Source organism: Chrysoperla carnea, chromosome 1 (genome assembly GCF_905475395.1).
Source record: "Chrysoperla carnea chromosome 1, inChrCarn1.1, whole genome shotgun sequence".
In the NCBI taxonomy this organism is placed as follows: Eukaryota; Metazoa; Arthropoda; class Insecta; order Neuroptera; family Chrysopidae; genus Chrysoperla; species Chrysoperla carnea.
In genome coordinates, this window is record NC_058337.1 from 58,343,706 (window position 1) to 58,370,888 (window position 27,183).

Below are 27,183 nucleotides of genomic sequence, written 5' to 3' on the forward strand. Positions count from 1 at the left end.
ATTTTAGAAATATTTCAAATCATAATAAACTGTAATAGACTATTTTTATACTAAATTATTCAATAGCAAAAATATACCAAAGTATTCAGTAGAATGGTAAAAAGCAGAACAAACTTTCAGGGCAAACGAAAAATTTTTTTATGAAAAATTTAAATATCAGACTATAATTCTTGTACTATTATGTGTACTGATCTCTTTATTTAATGAGAAATTACGAAAAGTATGTGAAATAATTTTTTATTGCCGGCTTTGAAAAAAAACTTATTTTAGTCTGAAAATATTTATATTTTTACCCGTTAATAGATCTCTTTTTTAATTAATTATATTACATTAAGTATTTTATTTCTCTGTATTCGCACCGTGCGTGAGCTTTATAGGAGTCGTTTCCATAGTAACGATACACTACTTTAATTATATAATTGTATGGATGCATATATAATTGTATGGATTGCATTTATGACTTACATTGAAAATTTAATTTTATTGTCTCACAAATTTAAATAAATAATTATGATAATTTACCTTTGAAAAATAATATTTGTGCAATTTGATTTCTTATTTTCAGAATTTTAAATGCATTAAGTTTAATTAATTAGTGTTTTTCAATAATTTTAATTTGACATTTTCTATAAGATTAACATGTAAAGAACTGCAAATTAGTCATAACAGCCTACTTTATCGCCAAAATTTTTCACTGGAAGCGCTGGAATCGATTTTATTGTCCCTACCATGACTATGCACACAACGAATAGATTTATTAAAAAAACTTTCACGTTTTTCATTGGGGAATATTTCACATGCGACAAATTTTATTCCACATAACCGATATAAAAATATTTAACCTTATATTTGTAATTAAATAAAAAAACCTTTATTTTTTTTCTAAAATTAAAATTACATACTAAAACACTTATTTTTAATATTGAAAGGTCGTCTCAACAAATATTATTTTTTTCGCATTCGCATGAAATTTATGTTATAAATAAGTACATAAATAAAATGTAATTTTAAATATCCTTTTATAAATCAAATTGATTGACATGCATAAAGTCATTGCCAGGAATTACATGATGATTTCTTATCCATTACAATAATTATTACTTAATTTATTCATAAACATGTTATATGAATCATTTAAGAATATTATTATTTCATTCATGTTAATTTATATTGTAGATAACAGAAAAATTTTTATTTGTAAACAAATATTTTAACATTAAAACTCATCTTTTAATTCCGGCATTTTAAACGATTATAGAAAGTGATTGTTTCAATCAAATACAAAATACAAACTTAAGAAAATTGTTTGAGCAAAAAAATCATTTAAAAATAACAAATAATTTTATTTAGTTTTTTTTTTTTTCAAATTAATAATGTTAAACTATCAAAAAGTCTGATAATAAGAGTTTTGACTGACACAGTTTTTTGTCAGCTTTTAGTTTGCCAACTTTTTTTTGTTTGAATAGAAAAAAATAAAGTATTTGGAAGCAAAAAAAATAAACGGTCCGAAACATCGGACAAGACTTTATTATATTATATAATTGATATATTATTCTTGTAATATTTTTATTGAAAGCAGCCAATTGTAAGAATTATTTAAAAACCAAGAAAAGAAAAGAATATGATTTATTTGATTATGTGAACAATTTGAATAATGATACAAGCATAGCGGTATATTTGGAATCATACGGGAATTTATTTTATTTAATATAATATTTAGAAGGATGTAGTTTGGTAAGGGTGAGGTTAAGCAGAGATTACCAAGTTACAAAAGTTACTTAAAAAGATTTTTTTAATAATATTTGATCAATTTTGGGTAGGGTTTATTTGACCACTTTTGACGATTTCATCCCCTCCAGTTCCACGGTTCCAGGGGAAGGGATCCCAGAGGTGAGTTATATCAAACCTAGGACCTTGTTGATATAAACCCTGATACGAAGTTTCACTGCTGTCCCCTCAGCCTCTCCCTAGAAAATCATATATTCCTATATTTGGAAAGGTTTTCCCTAGGGTGTGGGCTTTCTCGAATTTTCCCGGATATGTGGCTTATACCAATCCTAGAAATTAATCGAAATCGTTAGAGCCGTTTTTGAGAAAACCCAAAAAATCCTGTTTTGGTCTAGAGAGAAATACCCTTGAAAAAAGGCCTAGGGAAAAAATGAAAAAATTGTCTGGAATTATGACCAAACTGAACCTATGTACCGAGTTTGAGAAAAATCGGTTGAAAATTGAAGGCTTCAGCTTGGTTACAGAAATACCGAAATACCGACATATCGACGGACGCAACATTTTTTATAAACCACTTTTTTGGAATCAGGGACCCTCAAAACGTATATTTCCGTTGAAACGCCGACTTTTCCCTTGGATATAACCGAAACAAAAGTTTCGGTAACAATGGTAGGTATATTTTACGATTCTGAGATATCATTTCCCAACACATGATTTCGTTTAGAATGGCTTTGTAAATTAATATAAATGCCTTATTAAATATTATTATTACAAAACCAAATATATTTCAACGCGATAACAATTTTTTTGTCTGAATAATTGTTTGTCATAGTGAAAAAAACGATGAAACATATGGATGTTTTATTTATCTGAATTAATTAATTTAAGTAACTTAATTAACTTTTTTACACTGAACAAGTATGCAATAAAAAATTATTAAATTTATGTTTAATCAGATAATATTAAAATAATGTAGGAATGAAATATTATTGATTCAATTATGATAATTAAATTCCATAAATAGTTGCAAAGAGGATGATATTTATTAGACAGTAAATTATTATTATATTTATTTATTTTTTGTTATTGTTATTTGATTGTAATTTATGCAATGGAAAATAGAAAATAGTCTAGACGCCACGTTACTTGGCGTATGCGATGTAGATCAAAGACATCAAAACTCTTACATATATTTAGGTTCCAAAGTCAATTTTCAAAGATGATTGTCATTAAAATAGAGAAAAACGCGGTAATCATCGATTTTGATAAAATCACACACTTCATGGCTTGAAAACAAAACTATTGACTTTACAAATAACAATAAAATTTTTGAATTTTAGAAATTTTTATTTCAACAAGTATGAAACATTTATTAAATACGAGTTTTTGAAACTACAAGCATTACACGGTTATAAAATTTTAATTCACTACTGTGCCCAAATTATAAGATGACATTGTATTTATTCTTTATTTTTTCTTCCAAATCAATTTCATCCCCTTCAAAGTAATCCCCTCCCAATACAATGCACTTATGCCAACGGATTTTCCAATCTTCGAAACACTGGTTGTAGTCACTTTCCATGATTGCCTTCAGTTCCGTCTTCGCTGCGGCTTGAATCTCCTCTATCGTATCAAAACGGTGAGCTTGCTGAACAACCAGAAGACGCACGTCGTCCGATCATGTGAACACGGTGGTTGCGGAAAGATATGGGTTGAGTTTTTGATGAAATGATCACGAATTATGAGTGCAGTATGGGATGGTGCATTATCGTGGTGTAAAAACCATGAATTGTTTTTCCACAATTCCAGCCTTTTTAGCGGATAGCATAACGTTCAAATAATATTCCTTGTTGACTCTTTGGCCGGGAGGAATTCATAATGCACAACAAACACGCGCAGTTTAAATTAAAATGTCCCCTTATTTTTTGGACACAGTATATGTATAAAATATTTAATCACTAGAAAATTTTTTGTTCCAAATATAATTTGATACATATTTATTATGATACTACAATCGCAACGATTCTAGAAAAATAATTCTTTTTGTGTGAAAAATATTGTACAAAAAGAAAGAAACATTTTTATATATTTTATTTTCTGATTTCTAATTAAAAAATACATAAAACGTTTGATGGCTCAATTAGAAAATTCAATCCAGCTGAAATATAAAAAAAACTTGTTATAATTATATCCGGTTCTAAGTTTTAAACGGAAAATAATTAATTATTTTTTTAAATTACAGAGAATTTTTAACAAATATGGATCCACATTTTTATGAAAATGGAACACTATCATATGAACCATCACGGAAACTCGAATTTCTACCACACTTGTCAATTGGTAACCCAGAAGATATAGTGATTAATGTCCCAAATCTTCCGTTATTGGTATGTAGATTTATTTTATAAATATAAGAATATGTAGGAACGTTTTTAACCAGTTTTATTGACTAAATTGTACAAAAATCCTCTGATTTATGAAATTTGTACAAAAATATATCCATTTTATGGCCAATAAGTTATCGATTGATTTGTTTGTAAACGGTACCTTATGATAAAGGATATTTAAACAAAAATTGTTTTAGGCTAATTTATACTCAGTGATATTCCTTTTTAATTAAAATCTTTTAATATTTTTAGGGGATTTTATCAGCTTTAGATCGTTCATCAATGTTTCTAAACTTAGCCGTGAACCAATTAACAACGTTTTTAAATTCCCAGCCAATGTTAAATTTAACAGTGCATGAATATTTGTGGGGCTATGATGATCCCTTAATTAAATTGGCAAGTAATGTTCTACCAAGTTGGATTAACTTTGAAAAATTGGGTATTCTCGATCGTGTAAGTAATATATTTTTATAATTATTTAAAACTTCCCTTACAATAACTTCCCCAGAGACTGGGAAGTTATTAAATTTGTTGGCTTTTTTTTTTGTGAAATATACATAATTTAATTTTTATTTCTTTAGAACTTGGGACTATAAATGTCCATACCTTTTTATAACAAGTTAAAACAAAAAAATCAGTATCTTAAATTAAGATGAAATACTTGCAACAACAAAACTAACAAAGACTCCATTTTTTCTTAGATGTTTGACGATGGCAAAAATATTGTTACTATAAACCTAGATGCGTCGATAAAGCCATCGAAGAATCCATTATTAACAGATGTTGAGCGTAATCGAAATTATGGCATACAATTATGGAATGGATCTCCTGGACTATCACATTGGGGCTATGTTGAAGTTAACGACACTTCACAGATCACAAAACATCCAGCGTAAGTATTTATTTTTTAAATATCTATTTTATTAACCAACCGTAAGACTTTCTACAATTAAAATTGGATTAATTTGGAAGCTATGTTTATAAAGTTATGTTCGCCAGCGCACACCTGATCCTTCAATAGCCTATCCTTCAATAGCTAGCTTTCATAGCTGTTAGCAAACACCCCAATTGTAACAGAAGTTAAAACGACTCAATGAAATTCTGAACCAAACAAATTTTCTCTTGCAGAAACACTCGATGTAACATGATTGAAGGCGTGTATGATGGTGTTATATTTCCAAAACCAATAACACATGACACAGTATTTCGAGTATATCGTAAAGCATTTTGTCGAACACTACCAATTGTTTTTGATCGCGAAGGCAAGTCCCCAGATGGATTACAAGCATACTTCTTTAAAATGCGTGAAGATGCATTTGATACTCCAATAAATAATCATGATAACGAATGCTACTGTAGACATGGCCGATGTTTGCCACGTGGTTTAAGTGATATTACTCCCTGTTATTATGGTAAGTTTGATTAAACAAGGAAATCAATGTGGAATACTAATTTACATGTTTGTATTTGCTTTTTTCTAGGAATACCATCAGCAAATAGTCAACCACATTTTTATAACTCAGATCCAAAACTTTTCGAAAGAATCGAAGGACTACATCCCAACAAGGAAGATCATGACATCTCTATCATTTTACATCCGGTAATTTTCAACATATTTAACAAATTTGCTTATGCCACTACAACTTACAAAAATTTTTTTTAGCAATTAGGAATACCATTATGGGCCAAGTCACGTGTACAAACCAATTTGGTTGTCAGAGATACTAAATATAATGCAAAAACAAGGCCGTATAATAATATTGTCTTGCCTGTTTTTTGGATGCAATTGGTAAGTTAAATTTATATTACCACTTTCACTAATGAAAAGATTGAAAATTCCTCAAGAGTCCTTACACCCTGCGGATTTTTTAATTGATCTAACACTATACTCTAATTTTGTATGAGACTTTACCCACTATCTTTAAGATCGATCGGACTAATCCTCGTTGAATCTTGTGATAAAATGATAAACGTGGGAGTGTAATTTCTGCACATAAATCTTTTTTTTTTTCATATACAGGATGATCCAAGTCATAATCGTAAGACTTCATCAAATGGTAGATAACGTTAAAATAATGATAATTTTTCAATACACTTATTATCAGGAAAGCGTCATTTTTTAGATGCAAGTTGTTGAAATTTATAAAAATTAGGATATTATAGTGAAAGTTGAGTCTGAAATTATTCTTGCTTCGGATATTCTTGGAAATTTACACACAATGTCCCAAGCATGGATCATTGATTGCATATCATAATTTAATTTTAATAAAACAGTGGCTCAAGTTTTTTTTTTCTCTAAGCAAGGTAATGGCATACCTATATCTTTATACCGATGATTTTTATAATATAAAGGACCCTACCTCATACGTCAAATTTCCAATTTTTCTGAGCAGACGGTATATTCTCAAAAAATCTTTTTTGTGAGGGTAAAAAATTTGAATGTTTTGTATCTAGAAAAGGATGCTTTCCCTACTATACGTATATTGAGAAAGTATCATTATTTTAACATTATCTGCTATTTGATGAGGTATTGCTGTTATAACTAGGGCTACCTTGTACAAGACAATTATGTTTCCCTTTTTTTTTTCTACTGTCAAGTGCGTCATAAAAAAGTCACAACCACATCTAAAAAGCTTTTTTTTTTGTTGGAAAATTTAGTTTTTTAAAAGGAGGAATAAAAATAATAGTTTTTAAACATATAATCTACAAAAATGTCATTTAATTGCAGTCAATTGAAGAAATTCCTCATTGGATGGTACTCGTAATAAAATTCATCGAAATTTCACCATACATTGAGCTCACATTCGCAATATTGTTGGGTATTATTGGATTATCGTTCATCATTACTGCAGTAATTAGATCAATTTGGATTCCGGAAATTACAACACATCCCGAGAAACCTGCAGGTAGAAAAATTTCATCACCAACGCATTCAACGTTGCATATTGATTATTCCCCAGTGAAAATAATTCCAATACAATCAAAATGTGCATATTTTGATCGTGAATCGAACTGTTGAGTAATGAATACTTAAAAATACTTTTTTTTCAAATTGTGAGTGCGTGATTGTGAAAGAAATGAAAATAGCGCTGTGATAATTTAAAATAATATATTTAGAAAGTGTTTCTTAAAGATATGATAAAATGGTTAGTTAAAAAGATTAGTTCCATATTTTTAACTTATAGTTACGTAATTTGTAAGGTTTTAACTGAATATTGTTTAGTTCGAATTTAGGAACACTACTGTTTTTTCAATACAAATAAGTAAAGGGCGGAGAAGTTTTGACGTATTTCCAAATATAAGTTTAATTTAAAATGCGAAAATAGTCGGAATACCTCCGTTATTAGTACAAAAGCAGATTAGTATATTCTGCGATTAAGAATAAATTTGTTTAAAAAATAGAGCAAGAGTTTTTTAAAGAACTTAAGTAAGTTCAGTTCTCATGACACTGAATGAATATTGTTTAAGTAACGGTGTATAAATTAGATATTCAGGCATTACTAAAATAACTGACAGGCCCTTAAGATTAGAGGTAACACAGAAAAAGAAATTAATTTTAAATGTAGCTTACCATCCTGAATAATAATTTTAATGGAGTTGTAACCTGTAAGAAGGCTATTCCACCAGAAGTAAATTGAATGGAGGTCAGTTTTCCCAAAAAGGCTGTTATAATTTTGGTTTGATTTACAAAACCGATTTTGAGGACATCCTGTAGACAGTTATGATTTTGACAAAAGTACAAAAAATAAAGCCATTATGTAAAATGACAGTTGTTTTGGATGAACAGGAGGCAATATAGTGATCGAAATTTCACAAATATGAAATTCCCATTTATTTTCAATTAAGTTTTATAACAGTATACCTAAGGCTCGATTTTTAAACAAATTTGCAATTACTTTTAATGCTCAAATAAATCCATTCCATGACATTCCATTAATTTTTTTTTTATAAATTCTCTGTGGATAGTTTTAAATTAAAAATTTTTTTTATGTAAAATATAACCCATGACACTGGTGGAGTATATATATGATGTAATATATATGATGCTTAACAAATTAAATCTTGCCACTTAAACTATTACTAGCACTCTACCAGCAATTTGATCAATAAATGTTGCCAGACCATGACAGTACAAGGCAAAAATTTTCTAGTTCCAGTCAACAGGCTTGGTGCCAGACGATTGCTATGTTTGGATACTCGCAATGTCTAGGCTCTAATACAAAATGTATGAGACTACTGTCAAGCGCTCATCAGAATGCCTTAAATTTTAAATTTAAGGGAGGAATGAATAGTTTAATATTACTTATAAACTTATTTTTATTACGTGAAACAAGTGATGGTGCTGAATTTGTAACTGTCTGGCGATTTAAATTTTGATTTGTCATTAAAATTGTAGTCAAAGTGTAGCAAAAATTCTTCAAAACTTTTGTCACACTGAAATACATTTGGGCACAAACTGCTAAAGCTCTAATGCAAACTGTGTCACAAAATTTTATGTTATTGCTGAAAAATATTTAAAAAAAAGTATAGATATCTACGCAAATTGATTAGACTAGATCTTTATATAAAATCTTTTCTTCGGTGTAATTATACATTTCTACAACTAATTACTGTAATTGTACAACTTTTGTTTAACAATATTTTGCTGCAAGTTTGCTAGCTTGATTTGTAGAGTTAGTTGTACACAAATTAGTTTTAAATTACTTTGATACGTAATTTACTGGATTACAAGTTAATCTTTTTCAAAAAATTCCGATCAAAATGTGGTCTGTGGCAGTGCTCTATAGTCCGATAAATTCGATAATCCGTCTAGCAAAACGTTTGTCGAATTATTGCTGGTCCACTGTATTGTGTTTTTGATAGACCGTTAGAATCGCGTCTTATTTATTCTGACTTGTCTCGTTGGCTATTCATGAATCTTTATAAGCAACTTCTGTATTGATACGTATTATAAGTTGCCTATATTGCTTAAAATCAATCAACAATTTCATGTTAATTAAATTTTTATTATAATTAAGAACGTTAAATCATTTAGTTAGTGAATTATATTAAGACTGAATAGTGAAATAATTATAAATGATATTTTATGATTTAATGATTTTTACTTTTGTGAATTGTTTGTGGGGAGGGGATATCTTCTATAAAATTAAACAATTTTATCGATAATGGTTGATTGAAATATGTATTTATTTTTTTAAATAAAAGCAATAAGAAAAATAAATCTTGATTTTTGTTGTTTAAAAGAAACCTCCTCAAGTTTATTCAAAAATCCATAATTTCTGGATCTGACTATAAAATTCATATCTCTGGCTTTTGAAATATGTAATGAAACAAAGCACTTTAAAATATGTAAGAAAAATATTATTCATAACATATTCCAAAATTCGTCCTCATATCTCTGTAGCCATATTTCTAGATAGATTGGACAAGGGTGAAGATAATAAGGTCATATCAAAAGATTTAATCTATTTAGACCCAAAATGGCGATGTCAATTTTAACATTTTTCAAAGTTTTGGACTTTAATAGAACTTTAATAGAAAAAAAATCGCATGCTTTGATCATTATAAACAATAATATCCAGAATGATTCTCGACTACCTTATTTAGTTTCTCTGTTCAACAACCCTATTCAAAAAGAAAAAATGTCATTTAAATTAATTTTGATAATGTTGGTGAAAAGTCGACCTAGAAAAGTCGTGGAACGAGTTTCATTTGATGAACGAGTGGCACAATTGATTCTAAGTTTGAAATAATCTTTGGAGCTGTTAATTAAATGCGATGATCGATTTGAATTTTTTTTTCTTCAAATTGTTCACATTTGGGTTTTGAATTAAAATGAGTGATTTAATGAAGAAACTTTACTGTCCATATCGCCATTTTCAATAAAAAGTGAAGCTATTAAATACAAACAAATTTTCTGGCTGAACCATAAAAATAATTCATTGCGAAATTCTTCTTCATTCCCATAGAGTCCGACATAGAATAATAAGGCTTTTAAATAAAAATTCAGGCAATACTTAATATGATAGAATATTATTTAAAAAAAAAAAAATACAAATACTAAAAATGGTAACCATGTTTTTTGAACGTTATTTACATAAATCACAGAAAGCATAAATAAAATATGTTTGTCCTTATTTGGTGCTAGATTCCTTGTCTCACACATTGGCGTATTTGTATATTTAATAATTAAGTTAATAATGTAATTAATAATATATACATTGTAGCATAAAGTAGCATAATTAACAATGACTTTGCGTGAGACCAACATGCACGATGACGTAGGTACAATTCTGGTCGATAGAATTATAAATAAATAGTTAACTTTTCTCTCGCATTTTAGATCTTATCCATGGTAAATAATGCGATAATCGTGTATAAATATCGGGAAATCCTGGCTGAGCACACCCAGATCCAAATGATGTGATACCCATTAACTGCCATCGACCATCACCAAAGCTACATTGTAGAGGTCCTCCAGAGTCTCCCTAAAAATTATTGAAAAAATTTTATGCTACATATTTTCCAGTAAACTTTCTGGAGCAGCCATTTTTTTTAAAAAAACACTTTTACATTTCTGATCCAAAAATAACAAGCGCCAGTATTATTAGGTTTAAAGTGGGTAATACAGGACAGGCGATAAATTCGGTCACAAACCAATGTTACTGTGAATTTTCAATGCAGGCAAAATAGAAATAGCAAAAAGTCTAGAACAAGTTAGTTTTAAGCTTCTTAAGTAAACATGGTTAAGAAGAAAGTGCTACAAGATTTCTGCATCCAGAAAATATTAAGAAAACCCAAATTAATTTGGATTACATACAATACAAGTACCCGTAGAGCCATCTAATTGTCCAGCACATAAATGTCCACTTCGAATTGTAACAGAATTTCCGTATTTTTCTCGACACAATTTATTACTATGTATTGGTATAACAGCTTCTTGCAAACGTGGCACTAAATCTCCTGTGGGTGTAGTGCGACCCCATCCAGTTGCAACACATTTTGTAGATGCATCAAAAATTGGTCGACGAGGTGGTAAACATACACTGCGTATGCGACTTTTTCCGCTTATATTAGCTGGACGTGACAGCCGCATCATTGCTAAAAAAATAAAATAAAACACTCCGACCAGATTTAGCAAAAATTAAAAGGATTATTTCATTTAAAAATTACAAATGTTCTGTCCCTGTTTTAATAATCGACAAATTGTTTTGGTATGCACTATAATCTCTACAAGAGGATAGAGACACTTTCAACAAAAATTTTTCGTTTTGAATAGAATGGTGATTATAGTACATGAAGCGAATTTTTCTTTAGGTAAGTGTGGACTGAATATTCTCTTCTATTTTTTTCCCACACTCTCTGTATTTTAAATTTTCAAACATATTTTTTGTTAATTTTAAAACATATAGCTATAAAATTGAAAAATTGTTTTTGTATGCTAAAACAGATAAAGTAAAATGCTGTAGATATTAATTATTTTGAATTTTGCAAGCAATCAAAGGGCGTGGACCTTTCAATTTCTTGGTATTAATATGCAAAAATTGTGATACCAGATGACGAATAATGAACTTGAAAAAACAATTATTGCCTTACAATAAATACTTTCACTGTCTTAAATCGTGACTAGTCGATGCAAACAATTACACTTGCATCTGCATCTGTTTCTGCATTCAAATTTAAAAGACCGTGAAGTAAAAACAGATGCATTACAAAGCGAGAAATTGACAAGTATCAACTATGAATAGTACCGGGGGTAACATAACATTTTGGAAAGCAAGCAGTTACGTCTAATTTTTGTATTGTTTCTTGTCTAAATATAATTATAATATTAATGGGGTTTAACCTCCGTTTCTCAGACCACGTCTATAACAGAGGCCACTTGCATCATTATTTTTAACCGTTATTTATTTCTTAAACTACTATATAAATCCGATTATACAATTAATTTATGATGTGGAGACGACTGTGTGATCAATTTACTACCCTATTAACTATTTTTGTTCACACTGCCGCTGTTTGGATACGAAACCCGCAACCTCCCAGCCAGTAGTTAAAGCAAGTGAGTTTTAACTCGCTCGGCTACCGAGTCGGTATTTGCTTGTATAAATATAAAAATCTGTATTCAAGGTAAGAGAGTTCGAACGTCATTCTTTTTTACTTTTTACTTTGCTATATAAGGTTAAATCACTCTTGGAATTTTGGCTACTTTATTTCGTTACGTTAAGAATCATTTTCTAACTATTAAAAACATATTAATTCACCAGTTAGGTCGACAAATATCATAACTTGGATTTTTGTGTAATCTCTAGAACTGCAAACAAAATCGTACTGAGTGCACACTATAAGTAAATCCTTGGACTAGGCGCAAAATGCGACTACCACAATTCATTTCAATTTCATAAAACAAGCACAGTCCAATGCAATTCATTGATTTATAAAATAAAATTTCATTCACCATATTTTATTTGGCTTATAAATTTTCGATCTTACCAATATCATGTTGATAATTATGAAACAAATCATGGATAATTATATTATCAATTGGTACACGTAATTCAGTATTCTCTTCAATTTCACGATCCCAATCACCCAAAACAGCGGTCCATAAATAGGGTATTGGTAAATTAAAAACATCACTATATTAAAACAAAGATGATCAATTTCAGTTTTGAAAATTGTAGTTATAAGTCTTTTTTCTTAAACGATTTACGGATTCATACTTATGGATGCAATGTGCCGCCGTTAAAATCCATTCACTTGAAATTAATACACCACCACACCAATGGCCAATATATCCAAATTTTGGATGCAACAATTCTAAGGATACCTAAAATTGGAAATTAAAAAATAATTAAGAAACAAATCAACGTAACGTAATACAAAGTGGTATTTAAAAAATCAGTTCATGCACTTGAAACGATCGTACATATTAATTAAGGAATCTTTTTAACCCCCGAACTAAAAAAAAGGGTGTTATAAGTTTGACCGCTATGTGCGTGTGTCTGTCTGTGGCATCGTAGCGCCTAAACGGATGAACTAATTTTAATTTTTTTGGTAATTTATCGGAGCTTCTTAGCTACGAGTTTAGGTTTCCGTACTTGAAAAAATTTAAAAAAGTGGCAACGATCTTCAAAATACTTGAAGGAAAAAGGTAATTTAATAGAAAGTGTTCTTATATATGTTTGAAGTGGGAGTTTAGGGTTCCGTAACCGAAAAATTTATCGGGGGTTTTTAAACTTTGTAGATTTCATTTGTTTCAAAAGAAATTAATTTCTTAGAAATAATGTGAATCGTCAAGTTTTTGGTTTTATTGGAGATGTGGGTAAGTATTTTAAATCTTGAATTAACGTGTTATTTTAAATTTATTGTTTTTATTTCCAGGCTGCGCGACGGATAGGAGAGTAATGCCTTTGCCAGCCTACAAATGCTTACTCCTTTTTGGCGTTCTAGAGCCTAAACACGTGGGCCGAATTTCATAATTCTTACGTTAATCGATTTATCTTAATCATGGGAGTGTCACTTAAGGCCCTAACTAAAAAGTGTAAAATAAAAAAAGTAAATTCAAAAAATCAAAAGACCCCTGCGTAAAAGTTAAACGAGAGCGTTAGTTGTACTGCGCATTCGGGTATATGGGACATATAGGTGCCACGAGGAGTTCGGATAAAACAAATATTGTGAATAGTACGAAAACGATCTAGCACAAGACTGTTTCTAGTAAGAGTCGAATATCCAGATGATAGATCATAGTACTCGCTATGTTTTGCCAATGCACCATAAATAGGCTATAGCTTCAAAATTGTGAAAAATTGCAACATTTGTCAATTTATCTCACATTTTTTTGTATATTTTCTTGATAAATAAGTAAAGTCGCTATACTAATGCCATAAACAAAACGTATAAGACCATTTGGAAGTGTTATTTGTCGTGTTATTGCTACGCAGCTTCTCAATAACAAATCGAAAATTAAATAACACTCCATTCCAGTCAGACATAGTACCATAATCCCAAAATTATGTCACAATTAGTATAAAATTGCATTTGGAATAAAGCCAACATCTTGGCGAATAACATTATTTTAGTGTGTCTATATTCATTTAAAAATATTATAACTTACAAATAGCTTTTTTTATGAACTAGATATATTTCTCAGAAAGATATTTCCAAATAATACCATCAGAATCAATCAGAAATGCGAAAAAATGATTAAGATTTTGAGTCTTAAAAGTTGTGGCTCGGACGCTTCAAAATATATGAGAAAGAAGGTTGAGTCCTCTGACTACAACTAATTTAAGGTTTAAATTAAAATCAAAATTTTGATGTTAAACTTTTCAAAAATATTTTTCAACTGTTAGGGGGATGTCCAGGGATGAACATTATTTTGAATAAAAGTAATGTTGCATGTACTAGTTTTTATAAACACCACAAAAATTTGAAAACATTTCGACTAAGTTTGATAATAATAACCTGCCAAGGCCATGCACCTTTAACACTTTGTCGCCCACTAATAATTCTTCCACTTCCAACTGCATTTGCGGAATCATCATAAAAGTTGTCATACCATCGTGGTTGTCTTGATCTCCGCATTGATCGACCACATTCTGAAAAATAAAACATATTTTTTATTAAAATAGAGAATAATTATAGGCTCTAATTATAGACAGAATAATTATATGATATGGACTAATTCGTGTAAATGACTTTGTTTATTACGTACGAAGATACATTCTAAACTCACTAAAAATAAATAGTACAAAACAAAAATATTTTGCAAAAAGAGAACCTAAGATTACAAAAAAATACATAAAAAATTATTTTAAATTAAATACTCCTTTCAATAACTACCGTGTGAGCAATTAAGCTTTGAAGTCAATGCCAATGAATCGATTTTTACGTAAGGATATGGCTATCGCCGACTTCGATGCATAATTGCTCTGAAGAAAATTTTTTATTGTGGTATATACTTAAGACTATTTTAACTTGTTTATGAATTTTTGTTTTGGACCCAAATCTATTTGTTGCAAATTTTTAAAATTATTTTCAGGTCTTACATAAAAACAATTTAAGCAAAAGCTGAATCACAGAGGTGCAAAGATGGGTTTTTCTGTCGACTACACTTTTGAACACGACCTACTTGCTTTGTGTAAATAATTTGTTTATTCAGTGTTTTGAATAATTTCTTTTTTTCTGATTTCATTATGTCCTTTTCAATTATTAAAACCTATTTTCAGTGTAAACTTTAATAAAGGAAACAAGAATATTTAATTTATAATATGCATTAAGTAGAAAGTCGACTGGAACCGATAAACACTATACATTTCTATAAGAAATGTCTAAATGACCTATGTTTGAAAACTGGTTGTTAACTTTGCCTTTATGAACAAAATTTAACGCCTTTTCAAGATTGTCTTGTTTGTTCGGTTTGTAAACGACAAAAATATTTAGAACAATAGTAAAAAATAACAATGTGTGGATAATACTGCGGACAGCAGAATACCATCAAAATGGGTAAATGATATCCGTTTTTTCTTTATTTCTCTGTTTTGACATAAAATGCGAAATAAAAATTTACTCAGGTATAATAAAAAATAACATCGAAAAATTCGCTAGAGGATTCATTGATTGACAAAAAGTTTGGTAACATCAATAAAAAGTTTGGTAAAAGTCTTGATCTCGTGCAAATAAGTCTTAATCTTGTAGAGTTAGGTCTTGGTCTTGATTTTAATTCGTATAAATAGGATCTTGGTCTGAAATTACAACAGTAATTCTGAAATTATAACAGTATTGGTCTTGGTCTGAAAAATTTGCAAATTCAAGACCAAGACAGCAAGACCAGTCTAATTTTGCTCATTATATAACGATCAGGGTGTTAAAAACTCTTATTCCTGGCTTAAATCAATATCGACCTGGTAATAATTTACTATGTGCGAAGTTTGACCGATAATACTAAAAAATCTTTCGAAAACCTCCGTATACCGCTGATTGTAATAACGTAATATTTTATTAGCATCTAGCACCCATACTATACTTGAAATTTTTATAAATAGAAATATTTTTTTAGAAGAATTAACAAAGAATGTTTTAAAATGCATACAAAATTGATTAGTTTTCTTAAAAAAATGTACTCTCGCTGTTTTGAGAATTCCAACTTATAATTTGACCTATAGACATGAATTTTAACAACCAAATATTTTCATACAAAAAATGTTCAATTTTTGTTGTTGAAGTACAAATTATTCTCTGAAGTAATTTTTTTTTTCGTATAAGTAATAACTTTCTATGTAGAAATAATTTATAAATAAAAATAATCTCATAATGTGTATAGTCTGATCATAATTTTTTTAAATATTTGTTTGAAGCTACAAAGTGGTGTATACAAAATCTGGATGAAACACCTTAGAATCTACGTAAATACGTAATAAGTAAAAAGGAGTTCAAAAAGTTTTCGACGCGATGTTGAAACCAAACCAAACTTCCGTTGCAATAATACGAATTAAAATTTTGCTAATCTTTATATTAGTTTGCTCTTTGAGAAAGATCGAAACAGGACCGAAAAGACACGAAACCTACCGTTGCAAGAACGAGACGATATTGCAAATTATCGATTATTCTTGGAATCGATCCGAAACTCTTATAAATCTCGTGATGGCTTATCTAGTGTGATCATCAAATTAAAGATAAAAAGCGTTTATTTTGGTAATATTTAAAACATACAAATTTTAAAATATAAATGTTTTTACAAAGCTAAGCGAACAAAGTGTAGTGACAAAATATAAAATATTATATAAAACGTTAAAATAGTAAAAGAAAAATATAATATCGGATTATTTATAGAAACAATAAATTAAAACACACAGCACACACACAGGCTTAGATGTTCGGGCCATCCAATACCTGTGTGCGGGTTACAGAGGCTGATCATGGTACTGTCTCTGCCTGGTTATATATATTTTGGAGATATCTGAGGTAGTCAAGACCCGAGCGAATCAACGACAAAAGCATCCAATGAGACCCAATAACCTTTCGAAGATAACTCAGCAGCAAGTTGATTATATTTGTCGAGCTTTTGCTGCCGAGTTACAACTAGGGCATCTGGAGTACCCTAAAATGGAATACAGATGTCTACTAAATGCTAGTAAAGTAAAAGATCAGACCAGAACTTTGTTCGAAGTTTAACGGCTTCAGTAAGAGAGCTGAAATTAAATGAAAATAACTAATTAATTTTTTTTTTTACTTAAAAGTTTAGGTGAACGATTTTTACCAGATTTTTCATCAGATTAATTTCTGAAAAATGTTTGACTCTGACATATACGTCGATGGGTATTTCGAAAAATTTTTGGGCCTAAAGCTAATAAGTTTTAGACAAGTATCGAACATGTTATTGTTTTTAATTAAGTGGTTGCAAAAGCACTCATACTCGTAATGTGTGTTGTTTTCAATTAAGTTGAAAATAAGCCAGTAGCAAATATAATAACGACTGTCAAAAATGTTTTTAATCGACCTCCGTTTACACCCCGATTTCCTTTCAATTTTTATGTAGCTCGGCCTGTTAAGAGGTCACCTTTTGTGAAGTAATAATCTATAATAATCATTGATTATATACGTAATTTGAACTAAAAAGCTGTAAAAGCACTGTTCTGGTATCTCAATGACCAAAACGATTGAAAATAATACTAATCTGGGTGTTAATTTTTTTAAACCATACTGTAAAAACGTGCTAAACTTATGTATAATTAAAATGTCTTTATGATATGTGTTTCGTACACCCAAATGTCAATCAGAATTTTTGCACGTTTAACATTTTTTTGTTTTTAATATTTATACAAAATAAATGATTTTGAATGTATTCGAAAGTATTGAACCAACCAAGGTCTAGGTTAATTTTAAAAAATTTCCCAGTTTTTAATTCTAAAAATTTGAATAATAATAGAAAATAAAGAAGGCTTTCTACATTTATCGCTATACCAACATGTCGGTTTTCAATTTTTTTGAAAGCAAATATTTATTACTCGAAGGAAGCTTTTGTTAGTTTTCTTTTACCATATGACAAAAAAACCGTTTTTTTATAAGTAGGTATAAATTATTAATAGATTTTGGATCCCAAAAGTCTCTAAAATTTATATACCTGTATGGTTAGATTGATTCAAACAGTATCTTTTATATCAATTGGACACTTGAATTTATACAAATAGTGGCCTAAATGGATATCGAGGGGACCAGTTTTAAACTGAACACTCCCTCTTACTTTAAGATGCGAATTTTGAAAAATAAATTTAACGTATTTAATAATTTTTAAATTAGTTTAAATAATAAGTTTTTTATCCCACCGTAAATACACCTACGCATCTCACACCTTTGGATTAATTTCTATTGGGAAATGTGTTAAGCCGGAAGATTAGGACGATAAACCACACTAATAAAGACAAATTGAAGCCCAAAATTAACTGTATTATAACTGTCATATACCCTTAACTGCTCGATCAAAACGTCGAAATATTTAAACAAAAATGGTATAAAATTAGCTTTCCAATGAACTCAAAGTCATGGTGATTGACTTTATTTTTATTAGTTTAATTTCGATTAAAAATTTATCGATTATAAATTAACGCTTACCAGTTATTTAAAGCAAGAGCTTAACATTAATATTTTATTGCTTCCCTAAACAGCGATTGTGGTTATTCGATCCATATGATGATGTAACGTGAATTTAAGTGACTCAAATAAAACTCATTGAAAAGGATTCTAATGACTTTAAATACATTTTCCTACAATTTACACAAATCAAATCAATAGGTATACATAGTTCTTGTAAATATAAATTTTTTTTATTTAATCTTTTATCATTTTATATAAAAAAATTTTAAATCACGAGTAAATTAAATAGAAAAAATATAATAAAAATGTTTAAAAAAAGTTAAATAAAATATTAGTCGTATATAGTAATAATGTATAATAATTTATTATTACTTTGTGGAATGTGGAATTTCACTTTCCGTTTGTAAATACTCTGTAGCATACTGAGAAAAAATAAATAAACTTACATTTTTTAGTATTAGGTAGATATTATTACTTTGATTTGATCTAAATAACCTTTCTTTCATCAATTTATTATTTATGTAGATATACATGTATAGATATTTTCAGATAATTTAATGAATGTGTAATAAATAAATCTTAAAAATCAAATACATTTTTTTTTGTCTTAATGTTTTACTAAAGACAGATTCTTTTATTTATGTGAGAATGATAATTAAATTTAAAAGAAATTACCTTGACTTCATTTCTTTTTTTACCAACTTCTTAAAAGTTTTTCTTATAAAAAAAAGTGAAATTTTCAATTTTTGTCGCTGCCGCTTGTTTAAGAAAATACTAAACGTATCTACGTCCAAAGTTTATATCGGCTTTAGAGGTCAGTCTGAAGGTCTAATCAAAAAGTTAAATGTTTTATCATGATTTCAAGTAAATGTCGACATAGGCGCTGATCTCCAAAAGCCATGTAGACCAAATACATATGTATAAAGATATTTCTTAAATTTTGCATTTTATAAGAGTTGGGGTTGAAAATGTGGATTCGTAGTAGAAAATTTCAAGTTTATTGTGAATGAGGATATTGGCACTACACGGGACTACAAGGACCAATCAGGGCACTGAAAACCACTTCTGCCATATTAAAGTTATCATTTTTTATCGGATTGGGTGTTATATATCATTAAAATAGTCTTTATACCAGCTCGACTCATGCGGACTTCCGCTCCCGTAGTTACCGTAATTGGTGTTACCCTGTACCCGTGGCTAAAAAGAACAAACGACAAATTTTGTACAAAAGTGGTGAAAAAAATCAAAAGCTCTTAAATTAATATTAGGAGAGTACCTGTAAAAACTAACATGTTTGCCTAATGATATTTTGAGAATTATATGTCTCGAGTATTAGGAGAGCATCTCTGTAAAAGCTTACATGATTGCTTAATAAACTTAATTTCAAATTTATGATATTTTTTCGGTCTAATTATTTGTCTAGCGTGTCTTTTCCTAAGCGGTTCATTTTTAGGCTGTGAGTATATTTTTGTCAAAGCTAGACATAATAAGCTTGAAAAGGGATAGGACAGAAAAAAACTTGCTAGAGTATAAAATAATATATAATATATATTCTTCTGTGCGTAATGTATGTCACTGAACTGTTTCTCCCCATTAACGACTGGACCGATTTTGATTAAATTTTTTTATGAGTTCTAGTGGATTTGAGAATGGTTTAGATTCACAATTCGGTTCAGTTTTCTAAAAAATTATGGTTCCGCATATAAAAGTTAAAACTCATGAAATTGTGCTATTGAAAACAGCTATTGGAATAGTATTGAGGTATTATTACAGCTATATGAAAGCGCAGCGAGATTCACAGGTGAAGGCCTCAGCCAAGTCGAGGGGCATCCTGTTAACAAGGAGATGGAAGTAAAGTTGATTAATAGTTATAATTAAATAAACTGTAGGTGAAATGAAGTTCACCAGGGCATCCAGTTAACTATAAAATTAAGTCCAACAATTTTTATACCTATTTTAATACTAAGAAAGACTCTATATAGCGATAGAAAAAATAACTATAGTTTGCAACGGCCATAGATACATAATATTTAACAGAAATGTTTGTATACGATCTACAATGTAATCCATACGCACTACTATACTATAAAAAGTACAGCACATAAAATGTATAATTAAGTAGGTATCTTTTGATTTTTAATTCAATGAAAAAATCAGCTGAGTTGTTTAAGTATGGTTAACATTTTTTTACGTTATCTTAACGTTAAAATCGAATATTATTTTGTTAGTTGTGTTTGCTCTAATCAAATTTAGCTTGTGAACATCCACGTTGAATTGTTATTTGGAATATTCCCCCCTTTGTGTATATTCCACATAATTTTGAGTGACATTTTTTCTTTTAGTTATAAGTTTTTCAAAACCATATTTAAGTCCAATCAATTTTTACTAAATAATAATAATGTGAAAGATGATTTGTGCTTTGTGACGAGCAATGAAATCCACAGTCAAAACGGCTTTCAATTTCTAAAAAGACGGTTTTTTTAATAAAAACATTTTTTCATGTTAATTAAAAGGATCCATGTACAAAAATAAGACGAATCCGAAAATAAGTCAATACGCTTATTACCTTAAAGGGCAATGATAAACATGAAAATAGCGGGCATCCCCTATAGAGTATTACTCATCAAGTTAATTCAAAACTTAATATTTAAAATTCAAATTTAAAATATATTATAGAATGATAGTTTTCGAAATAGAAAATTGTTCAAGAAGATGTTACTATGTAAATGAGAGACATTTTGTCCAAAACTATTTTATTACTCAAATGGGACTGCCCAAAAAAATGTTACCGCCTAAATAAGTAAGACGCATATTTTAACTATGTTCTTAAAATATATGTTTCACCCATTTTCCTCGTAACATCGTATTGAAAAACTCTATATATTAAGGCTGTGATATAATAGTTTAAATTAATAAGAAATAGAATAAAAATGTAAATGCCATTTTTGTTTGTTCTCCTTGGATTTATCAAACCGTTTTTTGTAGTCCACCCAATACAAAATATGAGTATAAATATCATAAATAAACAATTTAATTCAATAAGTAATATCATATACATACTATAAACGGAATTGGAACAATTTATTATTAATATGGTGACATTGTCAGAAGGTCACTAGAACAATGCATGACTGAGTGACGGTGAAAATGATTACCATAAAAAAAATTTAATATTTAGATCATATTTGATACATATTTATTATAAAGTGAAAATTTTTGTTACTGAGAGCAAAACTTAGAGTGTAATATGAAATATTTAATTTAAGTTGTTTCTCATGAAAATATTAATAGCGATTTTGGGCTTGCTCGAAATCTGCTGTCTTCAGCTTTTGATAACAGAATCTAAATAGAGTCTTTTTGGGAATGGGACACTAGTAGAGAGAGTGCGGACAATGAGGTCAAACAGTGCAGTATACGTTCTGGAGTCATAAATTTATGTTTAAAGGACTACTTTGAAAACTATGTATTAAAAGTAGTTTTGACCAAACTGGTTAAAAGTTCTCCTGGGCTAAACCCTCAAAAACCCTTCCCTTTCTAGCTCCTAGCTGCGCAAAGTACAAAACTTTAATTTTTTTCAAAAGAAAAAATATTTTTGTATTTTTTTTATCAGTTTTAAGCAAAAAAAGTATCATTGTGATTTTTTCTAGACACTTAGTTTTCGAAATAGAAATTTGAAAAATTAAAAATGCAATAATCGATTTTTAGAAAAATGTGTTTTTTCCATCTCTGAGGGATTTCGCTAACGCAGCTCCTGTACTTGTTAGTTGTTTAGGTTTTTAGCTTGTAATAATATAAAACAATAAAGTAAGTATGTGGACAAAGCGTTGAATTTAATCCCATTTATATATCCAAAAAATACTCCAAAAATTAAAAATATCTTAGAAATTTTTTTCGACAATCCTGCAAATGAAGTGATAACATTCATACTGCGATAAAACTATAAAATAGGAAGGAATCATTACTGCAAAGCTACACATGAAAATGGTAGAAAAGAAAAGTGCAAAATTGGAAGGTTTGATCAATATCGAGATTTAGGTGTCATGTGTCCGCTAACTTATAAAATATCATTAAAAATAACCGTTTTTGTAAAAATAATAATTCGTAATTTTAAAGGAAAAGTAAATAAAGAGAATAAAATAAATTTATAAACAAATACTTAAATACTTATTTAAAATTATTTATATAAATAAATAAAGAAATATAAAATAAATATCTATTTACCTTGCGTGAAAATTGTTGTAAGTGATACGCATGTAAACATTATAAAATACATATACATTCCTTGTTGAAAAGTAAACGTCATTGTACATAATTTTATTTTATTATTTAATAAATAAATATAATAACAACAATTATATAAAATTATTTTATTTATTAAATTATATTAACATATATTTGTTTTAAAAAATTAAACACAAATAAATTATTACAAATTTTTTTTTCATAAACACTATTTAATTCTTGTTTCAAATTAATTCACTACATATTTTTGAAAAAAACACATTTAAATCAAATTATATTAAATTTATATTTCACAATTTTTAAAAATAAATATTTAAAAAATCCATAACAATTAAATCAAAAACATTGCATTTCTAAGATTTTATACTAATTATTTAGAAATTTTTAAATCATTTGATTATCTTATTGAAATTAATTAATTAAAATAAATGAACACAAAAAAATTTTAAATACTAATTAGTCAATAAGAGTTTGGTTTTTCTAATATTAACCCAATTATATGTTATTATGATTACATGTTAATGAATAATTTAATTCAAAACATATTTCACAAAATCCATCAAGTGTTCAATCATTCAAAAGCTTGAATTAAATTTCATTAATTTCAAATCAGTATTAATATGATTTCGAAATTTAATATTAAAGTAAATTAAAATTAGAATTATTGAATACACTAAAATTTAACAAATTTTAAATTGTTGAAATTATTAAAATTTAACATGAATTAAATGTTTAATAATTAATTTAACAATAATTACTTTTTCATTGATTTACTTTAATTTAAAGTAGTTTTAATTCTTATCAATATAAAATAAATATATTTCACAAAATTTAAATTCAACAATTAAACTGTTTTAAACATTTAAATTTACAAATTTAAAGCTGAATTTAATATTAAAATTAAAATTATACATTTTAAAGATTTTAAACACTGTGATTGAATCAATTCATTTTCAATTTAAAGACTGTTTTAAAGTTTTCGGAGTGCATTCTTACACTCTACACCATGATATGAAGGAGAGAGTGATATTAAAACTCTTTACTTTGATGGTGAAAACAATGAACTTGATAATGACTCTTTGAAGGTAAATACGTTCATGCTTAAGTGTATGTATACGTACTCTTAAGTATACGTTGTTTGTGATTGTAAAATTGTAATATTTTTTAGTCGAAAGTGGAAATATTGAAAGAAATTATAATAATATAAGAGGAATTAGGTGAATGCAAAACCACACAGCTATAAAGCATACATCGTTCATATAATTTATAAATTAATAAATAAATACAAAAAAATTATTATCAACAATAAATCGAAATTATTTCACTCAATTTATGTATTAAATTGTTTATTTCTTTATTTTTTTAATAACTTTTATTAATTTTATATTACAAACTGAAATTATTTTTTAATAATTTCTTTTGATTATTGTTGTTTTTTGTGGTTTTAATATTTATATTGTTTTTTTAAATATTATTTTCAATAATTGAATTATCGTTTCTTTTTCTTAGTAGCTTTCTCTAAAAAATTTCTTATGTTAAGTTCGTTAAAGCTTTTATTACTAATCATTTGAAGGCAGTAGTTTTGTTTTCACTTTCTTCGGGTAACAGCAGCGATATGAAAAAAAAACTCCAAAAATCTTTGAAATTAACTAAAAATCATTAGAATCTAAATAAATATAATTAAACGAAAATTGCTAGTGAAATATATAAATCGTAGAAATTGATTAATCAAATCAAGGTCTCTTTATTATGTTTATTTAAAAAAAAGCACATATATCTAACATATTACATCATAACCTCATCGACTTTTAAAAAAACTGAACATATTGTGACATAACCGCATCGAATTTTGAAAAATCCGAACGCAATGAGACATAACCTCATGGATTTTTGAAAAAAAAGTTTCCTATAAAAGTTACCAAACTTTTATTTTTTTATTTATACTGTTGTTCAGTCTTTTATCAGTTATAAATCCAACCTGATATTCAAATATCTCTGATTTTGAGCATATTTTGTTTAAGAAAATTTTCTCAATGAAACTTTTTTCCAAACATTAAGTTATAATCCTGATGTGATAATATGGTGATAATCCGAATTGGCCATATTACTCATAAAAATGTAAAATTAGATACCATGACAAAATTTGAAAGTAAAATTAAAATTGATTAAAAAAAGTAAAATTAAAATTGATTAAAAAATTGCATTCAAAGGTTGCTTATCAACTTTTAGCAAAACAAAGTTTTATATGATTGTAGTCTCAATGGAGATACCCACGTATGACGTCACTAGTGGGTATCTTCCTTTGTGTTAATTAGGAATTTTAAACGTTCATATCTTGCAACTTGTAAAGTATTTTAAAAACCAACTTCACTTTTCTATTCGTGTCTTCATCTGAAGTGATAAAATAAAATTAGTCCGATCCGCTATTTGTGATGTGTACCAAGCCATAACTTTAAAAATAACATTTAGAATACCATCCTGTGGAAGAGATTTCCCATTCTGCGTGGTTTTCATGTGACAGATAATTTGTCAATTGCGTATGCTAAATTTACTTTTCGCGCATGAACTCATATTTGCCTCTGACAATTAAATTCCACGCAACTCCGGCTTATTAAATGGCTAAATCCATTTTTACTACAGTTATACAATATCCATGAGTGATTGGCAGTAGTGATTAATCAAAAGATGAGTATTCACTCGAAAACAATTATTACCTTTACATATCATAATTTGTTTAGATTATTATCTGCTTAAATGATTAGAGATTATAATCTGCATACAAAAAAGAAAAGAAAATGGAATTTATGTAAAAGTACCAGCCACTAACGGAAATCACCTGAACTATTAAAAAAATTACCATTGATTGCAGAAAATAATATTAAATAGTGGTTATTATTGTACATATGAATCGTTTAATTTACCATCAAACATTCAATTTTCAAAAAATTATGTTATTTTTAAAAAAAACTTTCTAATTATTACAAGAGAAGACGAATAGAAAGAATTTTTTTCTTCAAATGTGAGTAAAATTATATTAAAATCACTTTCAATCATACGATACATGAACTTTTAAATTTCAAGTACGTAAGATATATTTCGTTATTATTTATTTAATTATAATTTTATGTATGGGATAAAAAGGTAATTACCTAGCGTTATTTTTAACACACACGTACGATTTAGCTCAAATATATTGAACCAATGTGGTATCCATAGTCAGCAGACCGCATTAATGCAAATTTTTATTGAATAACATACATTTGAGCTTAATGAGCATTGAGCAGTTAAGGTAAGTAACCATTGCCATATTTTTCAATACTAAGTAAAATGTAAAGCTCCGCAAAAATATTTATGAAGAAAATTCGAGATACCTAAATTGAATATGTAAGTCGTCAGTTTCAACTCTCCAGATGATGAAAATAACTTTCCAAACTTACCCAAAACACTTCAGTATTAGTAATTATATTAGAACAGCCTAGAAGTTAAATAAACGTATAAACGTTTTCTATCTAAGAGGTACTCAATCAATGTCCCGCATTGGAGAAAATATTTTTTTAATGTTATACAAACTCATAAAGTCATTTATTGTAGATATTTCTTCGAGTATTTGTTTTGCAGAAAAATTGATCAGGGAAAAGATAAATAGTTGGTTAATAGATTTTTTTTACTATTAATCAAAATTTCCACTTTCCTAATATTAATAGAAAAATTTCAATTTCAATTTTTTCACTAATTTTTTGCCACTATTTTATGAAAATAACATTTTGGGAAACATATTAAATTTTTTTTTAAATATTATTTCTTTGAGCAAAAACTTGAATGTCAAGACAACAAGTGCAATAAATAGTAGGTATAAATTGAAATCTGTTTCTGAAATTCATGTTATTGTTGAAAGTAGCGTGCGTCTGCTACTTGATGAATAGCATTTTTATTGCGATTATGAATTGGAATCGATAGCCGATATTTATCTGCTCAGTTAGTTCAGATTCAATCAATGAAGTTGAATCAAATTATTTTTTCTGGACAATACCAAACTCTAATTATATCTAGCATATAATAGAATTTAATACTGAAAAAATAAAAAATGAATATTATAAATCAAGGGATTCAGTGTCAAGTTTAACAAATGTAAGTTAATTTATCAAAACAGAAATCTTTTATCCATTTAATAAAGTATTTTTATTATAATAATAATTATTAATTAATTAAATTTTGAGTAGTAATGAAATCA

At 28.1% G+C, this 27,183-nt stretch overlaps 2 protein-coding genes across 2 annotated transcripts in view; one reads left to right on the plus strand and one right to left on the minus strand.

The window, feature by feature from the left end:
* LOC123297591 (scavenger receptor class B member 1-like) overlaps positions 1-9,111 on the plus strand; it is a 35,265-nt gene extending 26,154 nt beyond the window's left edge. The window contains exons 4-10 of the mRNA XM_044879323.1: positions 3,971-4,115; positions 4,368-4,568; positions 4,817-5,007; positions 5,244-5,527; positions 5,597-5,715; positions 5,779-5,904; positions 6,844-9,111. Coding sequence (XP_044735258.1) covers positions 3,971-4,115; positions 4,368-4,568; positions 4,817-5,007; positions 5,244-5,527; positions 5,597-5,715; positions 5,779-5,904; positions 6,844-7,134 — 1,357 coding nt within the window. The 3' untranslated portion in view covers positions 7,135-9,111. The remainder of the gene's footprint in view (positions 1-3,970; positions 4,116-4,367; positions 4,569-4,816; positions 5,008-5,243; positions 5,528-5,596; positions 5,716-5,778; positions 5,905-6,843) is intronic.
* Positions 9,112-10,435: 1,324 nt separating this feature from the next.
* On the minus strand, positions 10,436-14,764 carry LOC123306019 (proproteinase E-like). The gene is made up of 5 exons (XM_044887885.1): positions 14,583-14,764; positions 12,839-12,945; positions 12,609-12,754; positions 10,936-11,216; positions 10,436-10,603 (listed from the first exon to the last, which is right to left on the minus strand). Exons 1-5 carry the CDS (start codon positions 14,730-14,732, stop codon positions 10,436-10,438), a joined length of 852 nt encoding a protein of 283 aa, XP_044743820.1. The 5' UTR covers positions 14,733-14,764.
* Positions 14,765-27,183: the final 12,419 nt, after the last annotated feature.